This window comes from Macaca nemestrina, chromosome 3 (assembly GCF_043159975.1).
Source record: "Macaca nemestrina isolate mMacNem1 chromosome 3, mMacNem.hap1, whole genome shotgun sequence".
Lineage (NCBI taxonomy): Eukaryota > Metazoa > Chordata > Mammalia > Primates > Cercopithecidae > Macaca > Macaca nemestrina.
Window position 1 is genome coordinate 190,595,359 of NC_092127.1, and position 20,733 is coordinate 190,616,091.

Sequence of the window (20,733 nt, forward strand, 5' to 3'; positions counted from 1 at the left end):
CAGAAGAGGGGCTCCCCACACCAAGGTTGCTTTTCTCACTGCGGACCAAGGAGAGAGAGTCAGACAGTGCACTTTTGCAGAAGCAGTTAATTGGCTTGACTTTCTGAAAAGCATAATTTGGTGGAGTTTTGTTCTTAAAACCAACTTCTTGACAATCCAGTCAAAATCTCTTTGCTTCGTGTCCCCAAGAGGAACTAGAAGCAGGTCATCAGTCTTCTCCTTTCCCCAGATTTATTTTAGAGAATTTTACCTACTCCTCTCTTGAGAGGAATCAATTTTTTGAAGACAAGGAGTAGTGAGATTGTGTTGTGTTGGAGTGGGAGAGTATACGTCGATATTCAGAAGCCAGTGAGTACTTTTACTGAAAAGACCCAGAGTGGAGGTCAGTAAATAAGTGAATTAATGTCATTGTGAATATTGGTTATTGTGGTGAGAATCAGCTTTTGAGGCTCCAGTTTGTGCTTTCTGTGCTCTGTCCAGCATTTGACTTTGTAGCAAAGGAAGGTTTCCTTCTAAGATGCCTCCTCTGGTCCTGTTCCCTCTCCAGTACCACATACCTCCGGTCTTCGCCCTGTGAGGGTGTCTTAGAGTACAGGCCCTCATGGAGCCTGAGCTCGCTGACTGTACCTGCACTTGGCCTTTGCTGGTTTAATGGGCAGTTACTGGGTGAATAATGGGCTCCTGCAGAGGATGCTCCACTGGAGGGACTCGGAACTGTGCCTTTCCAAATCTTCTTCTTCTTCAAGCCTTCTCCACCTTAGTGAAGGGCCCATCTTCCTTCCAGGTCCTTGGGAGCTAGTGCAGAGTAGTGAGTAAGAACAGGGGCAGTGGGGTGAGCCATCACTGGCCGGCATGGTTTGGACAACATGAAAACATTACTTGTGCCTCAGTTTCCTGATCTATAAAAGAAAGATAATAATAGTACTTTCCCTCCTAGAATCTTGTGAGAATTCAGTGCACGTGCATGTGTGTCCATGTGTCTGTGTGAAACAGCACTTAGGACTGTGCCTGACATAAAAGCTCTCAAAAGACCAGTTAGCATTGGCCATTCCGAGAAAAATCCTGTGAGTCATCCTTGACTTTCCTTCCACCTCCCCCACAGCGAGTGCCACAGTCTCTACCCACAAAATAGGTCCTGAGCGTGCCTCCTTTTCCCCATTCCCCGTCTCCACCATAGACCTTTCTCACTTAGATCCCTCCAACCACTCTTGCCCCTGCTGCTCATCCCTCACACCCAGGCAGAGTGATCCTTTAAAAGCACTGGAAAAGTCACGTTACTGCCCTAGGACTTCCAGTAGCTTCTATTGCACTTACCATCAAATCCGAGCTGCAGAGCATATCCCCAGGCCTGTGCTCTGGCTGTGCCTTGCTGGCCCCGCACCTCCTCTCTCTCCACACTCCAGCACTTGCTGAGCTGCCTGCAGCTCTGTGCGCCAGCTCCTCCTCTGTCCCCAGACTCGTGCCACAAATTTTTCCCGCTTGCTTCTGATTGTCAGCTTATACATTGCATTCAGGAGACCTCTGGTCGCCCAGACTACAGTAAGGTCCCCAGTCACAGCTGTTTCTTCACCTTGAGTTATTTTCTGCACACAACTCACCAACTCACCACTACCTAAAATTTATCTTAGGTGTGTGTTTGCTTTTTCCATTAGAATGTAGGTTGTGCAGATCAAAGACTTCAGTTTGTCCCCAGAACCAAACCAGCCCCTGGTGTTGAACTCAGCATCTGTGGTGTGTTCATGGAGTGCTGGGTCAGCAGGTGGTTCCTGGAAGCAGCATCTGTCTTGCTGCAGAGACTAAGGCTTGGGTCTCAACACCACACAGTGGACATGGGTAACATGCCCCAGAGCTCCAGCAGGGGGCGCTGCCTGGGCAAGCCGCTCATCCCGCACTGGCACCTGAGCTCACCTCTGTCCTGGCACCAGCTGGCACTGTCGCACTTCCCTTTGCAGCTCCCTTCCCTCTCCAGACAACCAGCAATGCAAGAAAGGAGGCATCACTGTCTTCTGGTGCTGATGTGCTCTCATGTTAAGGCAACAGCTTTCATGAGGAGCTCATTTTTCTCCCATAAAGACATAATGAGCATAAGTCATATTAGCCTCACTCTTTTATTTAACTGAATAAGTCAAGTTGTTCATTCATGCATATGAAAAGATTGGCTTATGCCATGTACATGGACAAATTCAAGATTCAGATTTCTTCTCATGACTTCTCTCCATCCTCCCTGCCCCCTTCCCAGAGGCCTTGGTGAGCGTTGTGGCTCCTCTCACCCCAGCGCCTGTCCCCAACCTGCCCTTTTCCTCCACGAATCCATGTTTGATGTCGGGGAAACCAGCTGATGGTATCCCCTGCGTCACACACAGATTTGCTGCTGCTCAGCTCCCCCAACTAGATGTAACCCTAAGAGTGCACAACTTTTTTTTTGTTGCTGGGATGTTCCCAGTGCTTAGTACAATGCCTGGGGCATAGTGGATGCTCAGGAAGTCACTAATGAACCCTTCAAGTTTTGAGATGTGCCATTTTTTTCTCATCGTTTAACTCTACATATTTTCTTTATAATTCTTTCACCATTGAGTTGTTTGGAAGTGTGTCTTAACATTTCCAAATGTGTGTGGGGTTCCCAGATAGTTTTTGTTATTGATTTCTAATTTTTTTTTTTTTTTTTTTTGAGACAGAGTCTCGCTCAGGCTGGAGTGCAGTGGTGTGATCTCAGCTCACTGCAGCCTCCCCCTTCCAGGTTCAAGCGATGCTTCTGCTTCAGTCTCCTGAGTAGCTGGGACTACATGCACCTGCCACCACACCTGGCTAATTTTTGTATTTTCAGTAGAGACGGGGTTTCACCATGTTGGCCAGGCTGGTCTCAAACTGCTGACCTCAGGTGAGCTGCCCACCTTGGCCTCCCAGAGTACTGGGATTACAGGCATGAGCCACCGTGCCCAGCCTTGATTTCTGAATTAAATGAAGTGTGGTAAGAGAACACGATCTATGCAATGTCAGTTCTTTGACACTCACCTCAGGATTCTCAGATACTCCACATGGGCTGAAGAACACACGTACCCTTGTACCTGTACAGTGTAGTTTAGAGTCCTGTGGTGCCTAGCTGGTCCGCTCACTCCTGCTGGGGTATAGTGGGAATTCCCTCCCCTCAGTAGGCACGTGACGAGTGGGGAACAAAGGTCCCTCCCTAACGAACTGAAGGAAGCTTTGATGGCTTTTTTTTTTTTTCTCTGCAATGAAGTCACATGTTCTCAGAACATCACAGGGAGTTCAAACTCTGGGAAGGTGGTCCAGCTTTGGGATCAGGATTCCTGGACCAGTCACTCATCATTTCCAGGAGTTGCTTTTGACACCCCTTGACTAACTGAAGTGATGGAGTCTCCAGGTCATGTGTGTGCACTGACCCCATTGCTGGGCATCCAGTATGTGGGATACAGCCATGAGCAGGACAGATGCCCTTTCTGTTTTAGTCAGCAAACACTCTTGTGGCCCTGGCTCTGTGTTAGACACTGTTGATGGTTTGGTGGGGAAAAGGTCTTTATCATCATGGAATATCTATTCCAGTGAGGAACTACAGCAGGGTTCTCTAGAGAAACAGAGCCAGTAGGACATATGCAGATATAGATACAGATAATAGGTATATGAGAAGGGATTTGTTAGGGACATTGGTTCATGCAGTTGGGGGTGCTGTGAAGTCCCACGATAGGCTGTCTGCAAGCTGGAGACCCAGGAAAGCTGATAGTGTGGCTCAGTCCAAGCCCGAAAGCCTTGGGACAGGGAAGTTGATGGTGTAACTCAGTCCAAGGCTGAAGGTCCAAGAGCCTGGAGTGTCACCAGTGTGTGTACTAGAGTCCAAACACTGGAGAGTCTGGAGTTCTGATGTCCAAAGATAGGAGAAGCGTGTCCCAGATGCCAGCAGAGTGAGTGAATCCACCTTTCCTCTGTTTTTTATTCTAACTGGGCCCTTAGTTGATTGGATATTCCCTGCCCGCATCAATGCAGATCTTCCCTGTTCAGTCCACCAACTCACATGCCAGCCTCCTCTGGAAACACTCACATAGAAAATAATGCTTTACCAGCTGTCTGGTTGTCTTATAACCCAGTCAAGTTGACACCTAAAATTAGATAGTACAAGAACCATCCAGCAGGATAAGAGCCATTAAGGTAATAACAGGGAGAGCGACACACTCCAGACCGAGTGGTCCAGAGAGAACCCTAAGGAATTGTGTGTAAGCTGAAGCTCGAAGATGAGGAGGTGCCTATGCAAAGGATAAGAACAAGGCCTTGCAATGGGAAAAGGCTCAGGCTGCTCAGGGGCTGAGGCTGGAGCCTTGTGACTGAGAAGAATGGGAGGGATGGGGTTGAGGGTGAACAAGGACCCAATTCTGCTGTGCTTTGCAGGCTATGGGGAGGAATGTAGATTTTTAGAAAAATGGATAGCCTTGGAATTGTTTAAGTAAGGGAGCAACTATGATCTAGATTTTTAAAAAATAGACTTTAATGGCCAGGTACGGTGGCTCACGCCTGTAATCCCAGCACTTTGGGAGGCCGAGGCAGGAGGATTGTTTGAGGCCAGGAGTTAAGACCAGCCTGGACAACATAGTGAGACCATGTCTGTACAGAAAATTTAAAAATTAGCCAGGTGTGGTGGTGCATGCTGGTAGTCCCAGCTACTCATGAGGCTGAGGTGGCAGGATCACTTGAGCCCAGTAGTTCAAGGCTGCGCTGAGCAGTGATTATACCACTGCTGTCCAGTCTGTGCAACAGAGTAAGACACGGTCTCAAAAAAAAAAAAAAAAAAAAGACTATTTTTTAGTTTTAGGTTCACAGTAAAATTGAGCAGAAAGTACAAAGAGTTCCCATACTCCCTGTTCTGTACTCCGTGTTCTCACACATGCACAAGCTCCCCCTCTATCAACATCCTCGACAGAATGGTACCGTTGTTAACAGTCAGTGAACCCACACTGACACATCATTATCACCCAAAGTCCGTAGTTACACAGTATACTCTTGGACTGCTCTTGTGTGTAGGGTTCACTCTTGGTGTTAGACATTCTGTGGGTTTAGACAAATGTATGATGACATACATCTACCATTACAGCATCATACAGAGCAGTGCCACTGCCCTAAAAATCCGGTGCTCTGCCTATTCCTCCTTTCCTCCCGCCAGCCCCTGACAGCCACTATGCTTTTTACTGTTTCCACAGTTTTGCCTTTCCCAGAATGTTACAAAATTGGAATCACAGTGTGTAGCCTTTTTGAATTGACTTATTTCACTTAGTGGTAGGTACTTAAGTTTCTTCCATGTCTTTTCATAGCCTGATAGTTCATTTCTTTCTAGCAGTGAATAATATTCCATTGCATGGATGTATCACAGTTTATTTTCCATTTACCTACGAAGAACATTTTGGTTGTTTCCAAGTTTTGTTAATTATGAATAAAGCAGAGATAATTATCTGCGTGTAGGTTTTTATGTGGACATAAATTTTCAGCTTATCTGGGCAAACACCAAAGAGTACGATTGCTGGATGAAATGATAAGAGTACGTTTAGTTGTGTAAGAAACCGCCAAACTGTCTTCCAGGGTAGCTGCACCATTTTGCATTCCCACCAACAATGAATGAGAGTTCCTGTTGCTCCAAATCCTTGCCAGCACTTGGTGGTGTTGGTGTTCTGGATTTTCACCATTTTAATAGGTGTTGGATATGTTTTTATAAGATCACTTTTTTTTTTGAGACAGAGTCTTGCTCTGTCAGCCAGGCTGGAGTGCAATGGCACAATCTCAGCTCACTACAATCTCCGCCTCCTGGGCTCAAGCAATTCTCCTGCCTCAGCCTCCCGAGTAGCTGGGATTGCAGGCGTGTGCCACCATTCCTGGCTAATTTTTGTATTTTTAATAGAGATGGGATTTCACCATGTTGGCCAGGGTGGTCTCGAACTCCTGACCTCAGGTAATCCGCCCACCTCGGCCTCCCAAAGTGCTGGGATTACAGGTGTGAGCCACCACGCCCAGCCTTTTTTTTTTTTTTTTTTTTTTTTGAGACAGAGTTTTGCTCTTGTTGCCCAGGCTGGAGGGCAATGGCGTGATGAATTGACTCATGGTAAACTCTGCCTCCTGGGTTCAAGTGATTCTCATGCCTCAGCCTCCTGAGTAGCTGGGACTACAGGTGCGTGCCACCATGCCCGGCTAATTTTGTATTTTTAGTAGAGACAGAGTTTCTCCATGTTGCTCCATGTCGGTCAGGCTGGTCTCCAACTCCTGACCTCAGGTGATCCGCCCGCCTCTGCCTCCCAAAGTGCTGGGATTACATGCGTGAGCCACTATGCCCAGCCAAGATTACTCTTTTAGCTGGTTGGAGAATGGGGGATACTCATTAATAGGCTGTCACTGCAGTCTAGGTCATGGCAATGAAAATGGAGCAAAACAGATGGATTTTTAGAGGATATTTAGAACAGAAAGGACCTTCTGATAAATTCATGTGAGTGTGAACAGAAGTCAGCATGTGGAGTAGTTCTGAGTTTTCTAAGTTGTGCACTTGGGCAAATGGATACAGCCACTACTCAGGGAAAACTGGAACAGGAACTGTTTATGGAGGGCAAGGTCAAGTGTTCAGCCTTGGATATGTTAGGACAGAAGTGTATGTGAGACAGTGATGTGCCATGTCACAAAACAGCAGTGGGCCTGTGGGACGGGGCTCATGCTGGGAATCCACACCTGGAAGCTGCCAGCTGATTTTTACTAAAGTCGCCCTGGGACAATGTTCCTCTGCCCTGCCTGGAGATTTGGAAAACACGGATGCCCAGGCCCACAGCTGATCCCCTGAGTCAGAATTGGGTGGCGGAGCCTAGTCATGGGCCTGCTTTTGAAGCTCCCTGTTGATTGCGGTACACAGCCGGTATAGATGACCACAGAGTTAAACTCCGAGAAACTGGTATTTTAAAGGTCAGAGAGAGAAGAGGCACCAGCAGGAAACGAGTGAGAAGGGAGGTCAGGAGAATGTGGTGTCTGCAGCCAGCGCAGAGTGCGCGGGTGAGCCCACAGAGCCATGGCGGCGGATGGCGCTCTGCCTCTGGCCCTCAGCCAACACTCAGTGCTTTATACACGGTTTGTGCAATCAAACACTACTTCTTTTTGGTGTTCTGAGGCTGCTCAAGTCAAAATATACTGGGAGACTATTGGTTAGAAAGTTAGTTTGTGAGTAAGGTATCAAGATAAGGAGAGTTAGATGATCTTAAGCTGTTTTCTTGGCTAAGTATTTTCATGCACTTTCACCCCCCCTGGGGATAGCTTTTCTACAAAAACTGCAATTCTGGATTATACTGAGGCAAGATACCTCCCACTGTTAATGTTTTATGGTCACAGCTCTTGTGTTCTCAGTCTTTATTCAGAGAGCACTATGATTTAGTGGTTTACACTATTACATCAAAATCATATAATCAGTTCTCCGGCAAGTTGATTTATAGATTCTAAACAATTTTAATTAAAATCCTGGCAGGAGTTTTTTTGGTAGGAATTGAAAAGTTGATTCTCAGATTTATATGGAAATGCTAAAAACTAACAAGAGCCAAAATAATCTGGAGGGAGGAGGGGAAGCACTATTTAAGGACATAGTCTATTGAATATCAAGACTAATTATAAAGCAATAGGAATTACTAGGAATTAATTAGGCAATACCATTTGGTGTTGACTCGAGGGTCAGTAACTAGGCCAATGGACCAAGATAGAAAATCCACAAACATCAAGTCCAACAGAACTTAAAGGTAAAAAAAATAAAGAAAATCGGGCCAGGCATGGTGGTTCATGCCTGTAATTCCAGCACTTTGGGAGGCCAAGGCAGGAGGATTGCTTGAGTCCAGGAGTTCAAGACCAGCCTGGGCAACATGGCAAAACCTCATCCCTACAAAAAACACAAAAATTAGCTGGGCATGGTGGCATGCACCTGTAGTCCCAGTTACTCTGGAGGCTGAGGCAGGAGGATACCTTGAGCCCTGGAGGTAGAGGTTGCAGTGAGCCAAGATGGTACCGCTGCACTCCAGCCTGGGTGACAGAGCAAGACCCTGTCTCAAGAAGAAAGAGAGGGAGAGAGAATGTGTCTCATAGGGCATCACTGCAAAGCATTAAGTAAGGAGGGCTTGTTACATAAAGGGCCAGTGCTTCTTGGCCCCCATTTCATTCAGCACATAAACATAAATTCCAAGTAAATTGTGTATCTAAGTATCAAAAGCAAAATAGTAAAGATTGGAGAAGATATAACAAGAGGATATCTTTAAGACCTAGAGGTAGGTAAACATTCATAAGTAGGACAGCAAATGCATCAACCATAAAGGGAAAGCTTGATAAACAGGACAACAATCAAATTAAAAATCTCTAATTACGAAAAGATACCATTAAACAGTGAAATAGCCAGGTACTGTGGCTCATGCTTGTAATACCAACACCTTGGGAGGCTGAGTCAGGAGGACCACTTGAAGCCAGGAGTTTAAGACCAGCCTGGGCAACATGGCGAGACCTCATCTCTGCCAAAAATTTAGAAAATTAGCCAGGCATGGTCGTGTGCACCTGTAGTCCAGCTACTCGGGAGGCTGAGGTAGAGGAGGATCACTTGAACCCAGGAGTTTAAGGTTGTAGTGAGTTATGATTGCACCACTACACTCCAGCCTGGGCAACAGAGTGAGACCTTATGTAAAAAAAATTAAAAGTTAAAAAGAAATGAATAAAAAAGCTAGCCACAGAAGGAGAAAAGATATTTCCCATAAATATATAACTGACCAAAAAACTGTCCAGAATAACAAATTTCTACAACTCAAGGAGGAAAAGACACACCAATTTTTTAAGTGAGCAAAAGACACGAACAAGGGCTTAATGAAAGAAGATATACAATTTGTCAAATATATGAATAGTGTCCAACAACATTAGTCACGGGAAATACAGACTAAAACTATAGTGAGAGATCACTTCTCATTTACTAGAACAGCTAAAATTAACACCAGTGATGACATGCATTGGCAAAAATGTGGATCAGCTTGAACTTTTATGTTTTGCTGAAAGGGGTATAAGCAGGTACGTTTACTTTGGAGAACTGGCAGTACCTCTGCTAAAGTTGACGCAGCAGTTTCACACTTCTTAATGTATGTATTCCACAGAACTGTGGACATACATTAACTAAAATCTCTGTACCAGCATTATTCATAATAGCCCTAAGGTAGAAAAAAAACACATATCCATCAAAGGTGGAATGGATCATATTCTACATTCATGCACTTGAATACTACACAGCAGTGCAAATAAATGAAATACTGCTTCATATATTGATGAACCCTAAAAAAAATAACATTGGACCAAGGACAGGAAACAGGTAGCCTGTGGTAGAAGTCCAGGTGGTGGTCAGCCCTGGGGAAGCAGCCAGTACCTACTGGGGAAATTGGAATGTGTCGTTGCTTGTTGTGGGTGGTGGTTAACAACTGTGCTCACTTTGTGATAATTAACAAACTTTTCTTACTCTCTTGCACTTTCCTATAGGTATGTTATATTTTGATTTTTAAAGCTAATCTTTAAACTCATAATCCATTACTCCCTCCCTGAAATTATGCAGTTAGCGAGTTATACGTTTGTAGACAACTGACACGGTATTTTACCTATCCTGGATTTAGATTTCGCTAATTTAAATCTCAAGAGGAATCTTATTTCCAAGCTTATCTGAGATGTTTTTAGTGCCCATGTAGACATCAGAATAGTTTTGTAAGGGGTTAGGATTAAGACACCTGATAAACTTGAGTTTATTATGCATCTTTATTTTGGAAAATATGCTCAATTAGACCATTTATTACAAAGACTTTCTCCAGATGAAAATAAGTGTTTAAAATGTTAACATGAATTACACTGGTAATATTTATTTTCATGTTTAGTTAAATGCTCTGCGAGACCTTCATCCATTACCCAAGATAATTTTGGAATACAGGCAGGTAAGTTAATTTTTTTGTACATAAAAGGTGATGAAGGGGAACCATACAGCCCTGTGTCATCAACAGAAATCCATAATGGCTGAAGTAGCCCTCCCAGTGTTCTCGGGGGAATAGAGTTTTGTCAGGTTAACCTTGTACTGGCACTGCTTACTTGCACCCTAATGTGATTTTACCCAAGTCTGCAATCAGCCCCACTCGCGAACCCCAGGAGTCAAAATGGAAGAAGACAATGAGGAATCAGAAGGAAGTAGGTGGCATGCCACGGCTGTGTGTCGTCGGTGTGCAGGAGACGCCCAGCAGTACCTAGTCTCGAAGCCTCCCATAACCCCTCCCTGGCTTCTAGGTCTGCCAAGACCATACCATAGCAGTGTTGTGTCGTCCTGCATTTACATTTGCCAGAGATTTCATGAGTGGCCCCCTTCCCTCCCCTGGTGATTCCCTTTCTCTGTTCACACACCTGCCATTTCCTTCCAAAGTTCTCTTTTGGTTGTGAACCACCTTTATAGCTTTTGCCACTGCCCACAGCATAGATCCTAGTATTCACTGAGCCTGTGGCCTGCTGTATCCTGAGGGCCTGGCAGCTGTGAGGGAGCACATTGGCTCCAGCCTGGCCCTTTCTCCCTGCAGCAATGTAAAGGGGCAGCCACAGGAGACACTGTGTCAGAGTATTTGTTTATCTGTTTATCTTTGCAAATGTCCTGTAAATCTAGAAAGATTCTAGAATTAATAGATCTATTTTTAAAGAGTGGAATGACATCTTTCTGTGTGGGTCAGTGCTATTTAATCCTGGTGCCACCTAAGGTCATTCCAGGGCCTCCTGGAGTCATCTGAGGTGATAGTAGCAGCATGTACCCAGCACTCTGTGAAACACCATTCACACCATTCCTGATTAAAGACTTAAACCGGCCGGGTGTGGTGGCTCACGCCTGTAATCCCAACACTTTGGGAGACTGAGGTAGGTGGATCACCTGAGGTCAGGGGTTCAAGACCAGCCTGGCCAACATGGTGAAACCCCATCTCTACTAAAAATGTAAAACTTAGCTGAGCATGGAGGCACATGCCTGTAATCCCAGCTACTCAGACTGAGGCAAGAGAATTGCTTGAACCCAGGAGGCGGAGGTTTCAGTGAGCTGAGATCATGCCATTGCACTCCAGCCTGGGCAATGGAACGAGACTCCTTCCCCCGCCCAAAAAAGACTTACGACTTAAAGAAAATGATTATTTTTGTCTTTCTACCTTAGGTTCACAAGATCAAGTCAACCTTTGTAGATGGATTATTAGCTTGTATGAAAAAGGTAACAAGCTTTACAAAAAGATACTGTGATTAGGATTGTGGTTTTTGTGTGAGTTCAGATACATATAGAACCTTTGTAATTTTAGTAAATGATGAAATAATCTAATATTCTCTTTTTTGTTTGTTTGTTTTTTGAGACAGAGTTTCGCACTGTCGCTGGGCTGGAGTGCAGTGGCACAATCTCAGTTTACTGCAACCTCCGCCTCCCGGCTCCAAGCGATTCTTCTGCCTCAGCCTCCCAAGTAGCTGGGATTACAGGTGCCCGCCACCACGCCCAGCTAATTTTTGGTATTTTTAGTAGAGACGGGGTTTCACTATGATGGCCAGGCTGGTCTCAGACTCTGACCTCGTGATCCACCTGCCTCGGCCTCCCAAAGTGCTGGGATTACAGGCGTGAGCCACTGCACCCGGCCAAAATAATCTAATATCCTTGAAACTATGAACCATAATATTGGTATCATTTAGGTCCCCTTGCAGCATAGGTTGACGTTATGCCTTGAAACCCTCCGTTTATGAGGAAGCTCTAGCTGACCACCTTTCACATCCACGATTGTGTCTCTGTTCTGGATTCATTTGAGGAAGATGTTACTGTTTTAGTTCAGACCTGAGGAGACTGCAGTCAAGAGATGTTCTGTGACTCGGTCAAGTTCACTCAGCAAGTGACAGAACCTGTCTGTGACGCACAGTACTATCTTGAGCCCATGCCAAGTTCCCCACAGCCCAACAGCTCTTACTCTCCCCATGCACAGGATTTGTGAGTGACATAAAGTCTTGTTGCAGTTCCTACATGGGTTAGGGGGAGCCTCCTTCCTCACCCTTCCCTAATCACACGTCAGGAATTTTGTAACCCCAAGGACATTTCAGGGTTGGAAGTTTAGGGCCAGCAGCTTGTTGGCTTCTGGAGGACCAGTGAGTGTTGTGTGTTGTGGGTGGAGGCTCCGCCACATCCTCGACTTCACATAGCATTGCCAGAGTTTACACTGATTCTTTTTAACTAATACAGGGCTCCATTTCCTCTACATGGAATCAGACTGGAACTGTGACTGGAAGACTTTCAGCCAAGCATCCTGTAAGTTGTGTAAACAGCTGTCTTTGTTAAATGCCGTTTTCCTGCCTTGCTATTGAAGTTTTGTCTCCACATGCGTTTGCCTGTGTACTTTCTGTTTCCAAGAGGGGGCTTCATACTGATATGCCGTGTTTTATTCTGTTTATTCTGAGAACATAGCAGGAGAACAAGGCAGGTTGGTTCTCTTCTTGTGAAGTGCTGAGTTAGCAGGGCGGGGGCTTCACACCCAGAAACCATGCACTCCAGTGTGAGGGCAAAAAGGGCACCCCTACCCCATCTTCCTTTTCAGATTTGTGCCAGACAGGTGGCTTCTGATTTCCAGAAATGTGTTGAAATAGCTGATGCTATGATGAACAGCTTAATTTTTTGGTGGTTGTTGAAACTGTGTCTCTGATAAAAAAAAAAAAAAAAAGCCGTAAATTCCCTTGAACTTATGATGCAGCATCCATCACACTTAAAGCAATTAACTTTCTAAATGTCTCTGTATTTTGAACTAAAAAAGACTCATGATTAATTTCTCATTACAGAAAATTCCTTAGATACAGAAAAGAAATAAAAATAATAAAAAGTCACTTGTTATGCACCATGCAGAACTGTGGTGTCTATCTTTCCACACTTCTTGCTAAGCACATATATTTATAAAATACAATTTTTTAGGCCGGGTGTGGTGGCTCATGCCTGTAATCCCAGCACTTTGGGAGGCCAAAGCAGTAGATCATGAGGTCAGGAGTTGGAGACCAGCCTGGCCAATATGGTGAAACCCTGTCTTTACTAAAAATACAAAAATTAGCCAGGCGTGGTGGCGTGTGCCTGTAGTCCCAGCTACTCAGGAGGCTGAGGCAGGAGAATGGCATGAACCCAGGAAGCGGAGCTTGCAGTGAGCCAAGATCGTGCCACTGCTCTCCAGCCTGGGTGACAGAGCAAGACTCTGTCTCAAAAAAAAAAATTTTTTTTTCTACAAAGATAAAGCCATTCTATTTTATATTATGCTTTTCTATTTTAACATCTCTTGATATCATTCTATATTAATAAATATTGATTTGATTCTATATTTAAATTTAAATATATGAATTAAATATGTGAATTATTTAAGTATACACTAATATATATAAATATGAATATATATTAATGGTAAAGAAATACAAGTATGTGGAGATTTACAGAATGAGCAAATGTTAGTCATCTTTCCCTTCCCTCCATAACATGTGTCTGTCCCATGGGTTCCCTCCATTAATGGTCAGGACTTCATCCAGGCATTTGCATAGATGGTGTACCAAGTGCGTGCAGGCAGAGGGACACACTCGGGTGACTGTGTGAGGAAGAGGAAGAGAGGCTGGGATGGGGGGAGTTTGCACTGATTGTATGGTCTCTTGGGTGCATGGACACCCACTCTTGGTCAGTCATCTCTCAGGCTGCCAGCTGTCTCTGGCCTTGCACTTTAGGGGGCTCTTCTGGGGTCTTTATCTAGGGAAGAGTAGTAGTAATAGCAATACTAATGTGAATACCAATACCAGCACCAATATCCATGTGAATACCAGTGCCATCTCCTCTGAATGCAGGCACTGCTGCCACATTACCCTTGGGCTAATTTCTCAACCAACCACAACTGCTGCAGTTTTCTCTTAGTTGATACTTCTTATCTAGGAGTTATTTAGGAATTCTGCTGAGAAACTTTTCGTGGAGGTCCTTGCTTTTGCTTTTATGGAGTTATAAGTTTCTTTTTCCATTACATTTTCAGTAAATTTCTTGCTGTGTTTTATTCTCTTCCAGAAGTTTCTGAAGGGTCTGGTTTGTGAGTAGCACTCCTCCCAGGTTCTCTGTGAAGTTCTAATTTTACCTACTCATTTTTCCGTTATTTCAGTTGAACTTTTGGAAAGATGAGATGTAAACATAACATGTGCATTCAGCCGTGACCTTTAACTGGAAGCTTGTGTCATCATTTTAACAGCTGCATTGTATTCCATTTAATGGCTACCCCTAATGATGGCCATTTAGATTGTTTGCAGTTTTAATTATTTTATAGAGATACCATAAACATACTTGTACTTTATCATAGCAATACCATACCAATTTCAATAGCAATACCAGAACCAATACCATAAGCATTTTTGGTACTTTTTTTATGTTGATTTCTATAGCATAAATTCCTAGAGACAGAGTTTCTGAGTTACAGTATATATGTATTTTTAAGGCTTTATATTGCCAAATTAGCCTCTCCACCAAAAATAACATTCCCACCACATAGTGTGTGAAATGTTTGGTCCCCTAATCCTTGCCAACACAAGGAGTTTTCATTTTGATTACTTTCCTGACTCATTTTTTCAATTTCCATTTCTTTAAATATGTGTTGAGGTTGACTACATGAAACAATTATTCTTCTTTGAATTGCCTGTTCATGTCATTTGCCCATTTCTCTGGAGGGTGTTTATTTTTTCCTATTGGTATGGAAAAGCTCTTTATATAATAAAGATTAACCCTTTATAAAATGTTGAATTATTTTCCTCCAATTTTCTTTTGCCTTTTAACTTTTAAGATACATATTCTGGTTTACTATACTTAAAATGGCTTTTTAAAATTATACAAATAACATGATATTTCTAAAGAATTCAAACAATAGATAAAAATGTAAATAACAAAGTAAAAAGTCACTCAAAACTCCATATCCCCGCTATGGCCATCTTTAACATTTTGGTAACCATCCTCTAATTTATCTCTTTATGCACACACACATTTACATAAATGGGATCACATTTTATATGTTGTTTTTATTGTAGACACTTCTCTCACACCCACATACCTCAGCCCTCCACCCTCAATCCCAGTGCTCTTGGTAGCCCATGATAGCAGCCTAGAGCTTGCATATCCATATTTTCCTTGTGACTTATTGTACAGTCTCATATAGGCCCATATGTGTCTGCACATATACACATAGAAACATGCACTTTGTCATTATTTATTTTACAGATTCAGAATTTTCCTTTCCTGCCTCTTGCTTTTTGCTGTCAGCAACAGCTTATGGGGATCCCTGCAGCTTACCTGACAGAGCCTTGTCCCACTCTTAGCTATGTGTGTTCCACACGTGGGTGTGTTGTGCACTTGCCCCCTAAAAGTAGAGCTGCAATGAACACCATGCATGTATGTCCTGTTGTATTGGTACATGTATTTTTATGGGATGGATTTTCAGATATGGAATTACTGAGTAATTACTATACTGGGTACAGAAGATATTACATTTTTACTTTTAATAGCTTTTATTAGATTGTCTTCCAAAATGCTTTCAGCCTGTCTCTGCCCTGAGCAATGTGCGGCAGAGCCTTTCCCACTCTCTATGGTGACTTTCCCCTGTACTGACGTCCCTTATTGTTTCTGTCTTAGTGTCATCTTAGACAGATTATTTAAATACTCACCTCTATTTTCTGATAGAACATTTGTGCTTCTGTTTTTGTACACATAAAACTTGAATCCAGCTGCACATTATTTAAGAAAATACTATGTAGGTTACATGATAATGTCATAAAATGGCTAGAATTTCAATTGCTTTTTTTTTTTTTTTTTTTGCTTGAAGTGCACAAAATACAGTTGACTAATATTTTAAAAAATCAGATTATTAGCCTGGGCAGCATAGGAAGACCGCATTTCTACATAAATTTTAAGATGCTTTAAATTAGCTGAGCATGGTAGCTACTTGGGAGGCTGAGGCAAGGAGGATCACTTGAGCCCAGGAGTTTGAAGCTGCAGGGGGTTGTGATCACATCACAGCACTTCACCCTAGGTGACAGAGCAAGACCTTGTCTCTTAAAAAAAAAACAAAAAAAAAGTCAGGCCAGGTGCAATGGCTCATGTCTGTAATCCCAGCATTTTGGGAGGCTGAGATAGGCAGATCTCTTGAGCTCGGGAGTTTGAGACCAGGCTGGGCAACATGATGAAACCTCATCTCTACCAAAATACAGAAAATTAGCTGGGCATGGTGGTGCATGCCTATGGTCCCAGCTACTCAAGAGGCTGAAGTGGGAGGATTGCTTGAGCCCGAGAGGAGGAGGTTACAGTGAGCCGAGATCATACCACTGCACTCCAGCCTGGTGACAGAGTGAGATCCCACCTCAAAAAAAAAAAAAAAAAAGAAAAAAAAAAAAAAAAAAAAAAGAAAAAAGAAAGAAAAAGAAAAAGAAAAGAAAATTAGGTTATAGCTGGTTCTCAGTATTTTCAGAAAGCTAAATTTCCCCCACACCCCCTCCTAAGAGAAAGTTATTGCTTCTGGTCCTTTATATGGAAATAAAAAAAGAAGAAAAAAAGAGTCATTGCTACCAGTTGTGCAAAAGTATCCTTGTGTCTCTTTGTAATATCTCCCTTCCCTCCCCACCCCTCAACCTTTACCCATGTCCTTGGCAACCACTGACTTGCTCTTTGCCACTATCTATTCGTTTGCAGTTTCTGGAAACCTCTGTGAATGGAGCCACACAGCATGGACTCCTATCGGGCTCCTTTCACAGCATTGTGACTATGAGCTTCAGCTATGTTGCTCTGTGTTTCAGTAGCTCATTTCTTTTTATTGCTCAGTAGTGTTCCATGGACTCTGTGTACCCCACTTTGTTTATCAGTTTACCTGTTGATCAATATTTGGGTTGTTTCCAGTTTGGGGATATTATTCAGTTTAGGATATTACTACACACATTCACTGCACGTCCTTACATGGATAGATACTTTTTTTCCTCTTGGGTAAACACCAAGGAGTCAAGTAGCTAGTCATACAGTAGGTGTAGGTTTCACTTTTTAAGCAACTGCCAAACTCTCTTTCCAGAGTGGTTCTACCATTTGACGTTCCTACCAGCAGTGTATAAATTCTACTTCTTTTACACTCCCAGCAGCATTTGGTCTGGCTGGTCTTTCTAATTTGAGCCATTCTGCTAGATGCATTGTTGTGTCTCATTGCAGTTTTCATTGCATTACCCTAATCACTACTGCTGAGAGTCTTTCCATGTGCTAATTTGCCATTCATTTCTCTTTTTCAGTGAAGCATCTAGTCAGATCTTCTGTGTATTTTAAAGGGACCGCTTATTTTCTTATCATTAAGTTTTGAGAGTTCTGTATATATTCTAGACACAAGTCCTTTATCAGGTATATTTTGGCAGATAATTTCTTCCAGTGTGTGGTTTGTCTTCTCATTCTTTTGACACCATCTTTTGAAGAGCAGAAGTTTTAAGTTTTAATGAATTCTGATGTATCAATGAGTTCTTACATTGATCATGCTTTTGATATTGTATCTAAGAAACCTTTGCCTAAACCAAGATTGCAAGTATTTTTTTCTACATTGTTTTCTAGACGTATTATAGTTTTGGGCTTTACATTTAGAGCCATTTGAATTGACTTTTGTATATGGTGTAAAGTTAAGTGTTTAACATCATCTTTCTTACGAGTGGAGATCCAGTTGTCCCAGCACCATTTCTTAAAAAGACCATCTTTCCCCCATTTAATTACCTTGGCGCCTTTGTCTAAAATAAATTTACTATCAATGTAAGGGTTTAATAGTATACTCCGATCTTGGTCTAGTTGATCTGTATGCCTACCATACCAGCAATGCACTGTCTTTATTATTACAGCTTTCCAGTAAGGCTTTAAATCGGGGCATGTAAGTCCTCCAACGTTGTTTTTAAAAAAAATGGTTATTTCGGGTCTTTGGTCTTTTCCATTTCCATATGAACTTTACAATCAGCAGTTTGTCAATTTTTACAAAAAAGCCTGCTGAGATTTTCACTGGGATTACCTTGAATCGAGAACTCAATCTGGGGAGAATTGACTACTTTATTTTGATAAAATAACCCTTTTTATCCCTGGTATTGTTCTCTGCTTTGAAATCTATTTTGTCTAATATTAAAATATTAATTTAATATTAACTAACAAAATGTTAGAATAATTTTGGAAATAATACGATTAATAAAAATATAATTTAATATTAATGTTAAATAGCCACTCCAGTTTTCTTTGAATGGTAGCGTGGTATTTTCTGTTCTTTTACGTTTAAACTATTGTGTGTGCATATGTGTCTCTCTCTCTCTCTCCTGTTTTGTTTTTTTGTTTGTTTTTTGTTTTTGTTTTTGTTTTTGTTTTGACACGGAGTCTCACACTGTTGCCCGGGCTGGAGTGCAGTGGCGTGATCTTGGCCCACTGTAACCTCTGCCTCCCGGGTTCAAGCGATTCCTGCCTCAGCTTCCTGAGTAGCTGGGATTACAGGCGCCCGCCACCACGCCCAGCTAATTTTTGGTATTTTTAGTAGAGATGGGGTTTCACTATGTTGGCCAGGCTGGTCTCAAAATCCTGACCTCGTGATCCGCCCACCTCGGCCTCCCAAAGTGCTAGGATTACATAGGTTTGAGTCAACGCACCCGGCCCTCTCTCTCTTTTTAGACACAGGGTCCCACTCTGTTGCCCAGGCTATATAGTGCAGTGGTGTAACCATAGCTTACTGCAGCCTCTAACTCCCGGGCTCAAGTGATCCTTCTGCCTCATCCTTCAGAGTAGCTAGGACCACAGATGTGTGCCACTGTGCCTGGCTAACTTCTTAATTTTTTTAGAGATGGATCTTGCTATCCTATATCCTTTAGGCCATGAGTTCAAGATCAGTCTGGGCAGCATAGATTTTAATAATAAGAAAAATCCTATCTATCTACCCATGTAGTTACTGTTTCCAGTGCTCTCATTTCCCTATTTACAAACAGATTTCTTTTTGGCATCATTTTCCTTCTGCCTAAAGGACATCCTTTAACATTTCCTGTGTTGTAGGTCTGCCATTGATGAATTCCCCTGGCTTTTGTAGGTCTGGAAATGTCTTTATTTCACCTTTGGTTTTGTTTTTTGTTTTGGGTTTTTGTTTGTTTGTTTGTTTGTTTGTTTTTGAGATAGGGTTTCACTCCTGTCGCCCAGGCTGAAGTGCAATGGTGCGATCTCAGCTCATGGCAACTTCTGCCTCCCAGGCACAAGCAATTCTCCTGCCTCAGCCTCCCAAGTAGCTGGGACTACAGGCTCATACCACTGCACCCAGCTAATTTTTGTATTTTTTGTAGAGATGGAGTTTCACCATGTTGCCCAGACTGGTTTTGAACTCCTAAGCTCAAGCCATCTCCCTGCTTCAACCTCGCAAAGTTCTGGGATTACAGGCCCACGCCCAGCCTGTAACCACAGTGACAGGTCACTGCACCCAGCCCTCACCTTTGGTTTTTGAAAGGTTTTTTTGAGAGGTATAAAATTCTCAGTTACAAGTTTTTTTTCTCAATACTTTGAAGATGTTACTTTCTTCTCACATTGTTTGATCAGAAGTTTTTCATCACTATCTTCATATAATGTGCCTTTTTTCTTTGCTGCTTTTAGCTTTTTTTCCCTTATCACTATTTTTGAAAAATTTGATTATGATATGCCATCATGTTTCTTGTATTTGGGATTCATTGAGTTTCTTGGATATTTGGTTTATGGTTTTCATCAAACCTGAAAATTTATTGGTGATTATTTATTCACATACTTTTTTTTTTTTTTTTTTTTTTTTTTGAGACAGAGTCTTGCTCTGTCACCCAGGCTAGAGTGCCATGGTGCAATCTCGGCTCACTGCAACCTGCACCTCCTGGATTCAAGTAGTTCTGCGTCAGCCTCCTGAGTAGCTGGGATTACAGGCGCGTGCCACCATGCCTGGCTAATTTTTGTGTTTTTAGTAGAGACGCAGTTTCACCATGTTGGTCAGGCTGGTCTCAAACTCCTGACCTCGTGATCCACCCGCCTCAGCCTCCCAAAGTGCTGGGATTACAGGCATGAGCCACTGCACCCAGCCTATTCACATACTTTTTATAGTCCTCCTTTCCTCTCCATCGGGGATTCCACTTATAATTACATATATTAGGTCAATTTGTCCCATAGCTCACTGAATTGTCCATAGCTCACTGAAATTCACTTTTATTCTTTTCCTGGGATTTTTTTTTCTGTTTCAATTTGGATAGTTTCTATTGCTATATTGTCTAGTTCACTGATTGCTGTAGTTCAATTTTTGCTTTATTAGAACCTCAGTCCAGTGTCCTCCCAAATATTCCCTATACTTCCTCTAGCATAGTGCTCGTTATACCATATTATAACATCCTGCACTTCTGTTCACCTCACTGAACTGTAATTTCCATGAGAATGGGAACCTTTTCTGTGTGCTTCACTGACATTTCCCCAAGCCTGGCTCTGTACCTGGAATGCAGTAGGCACCAAGTGTGTATTGAATGAAAAACGCTGGGCGCGGTGGCTCACGCCTGTAATCCCAGCACTTTGGGAGGCTGAGACGGGTGGATCACCTGAGGTCAGGAGATCGAGAGCAGCCTGACCAACATGGAGAAACCCCATCTCTACTAAAAATTCAAAAATTAACCAGGCGCGGTGGTGGGCGCCTGTGA

The 20,733-nt window shown here is 42.9% G+C and overlaps 1 protein-coding gene across 1 annotated transcript in view; it reads left to right on the top strand.

Moving 5' to 3' along the window:
• LOC105483936 (DNA polymerase nu) overlaps window positions 1-20,733 on the top strand; it is a 156,814-nt gene that overhangs the window by 65,129 nt on the left and 70,952 nt on the right. The window contains exons 14-16 of the mRNA XM_071093915.1: window positions 9,903-9,959; window positions 11,201-11,254; window positions 12,257-12,322. Coding sequence (XP_070950016.1) covers window positions 9,903-9,959; window positions 11,201-11,254; window positions 12,257-12,322 — 177 coding nt within the window. The remainder of the gene's footprint in view (window positions 1-9,902; window positions 9,960-11,200; window positions 11,255-12,256; window positions 12,323-20,733) is intronic.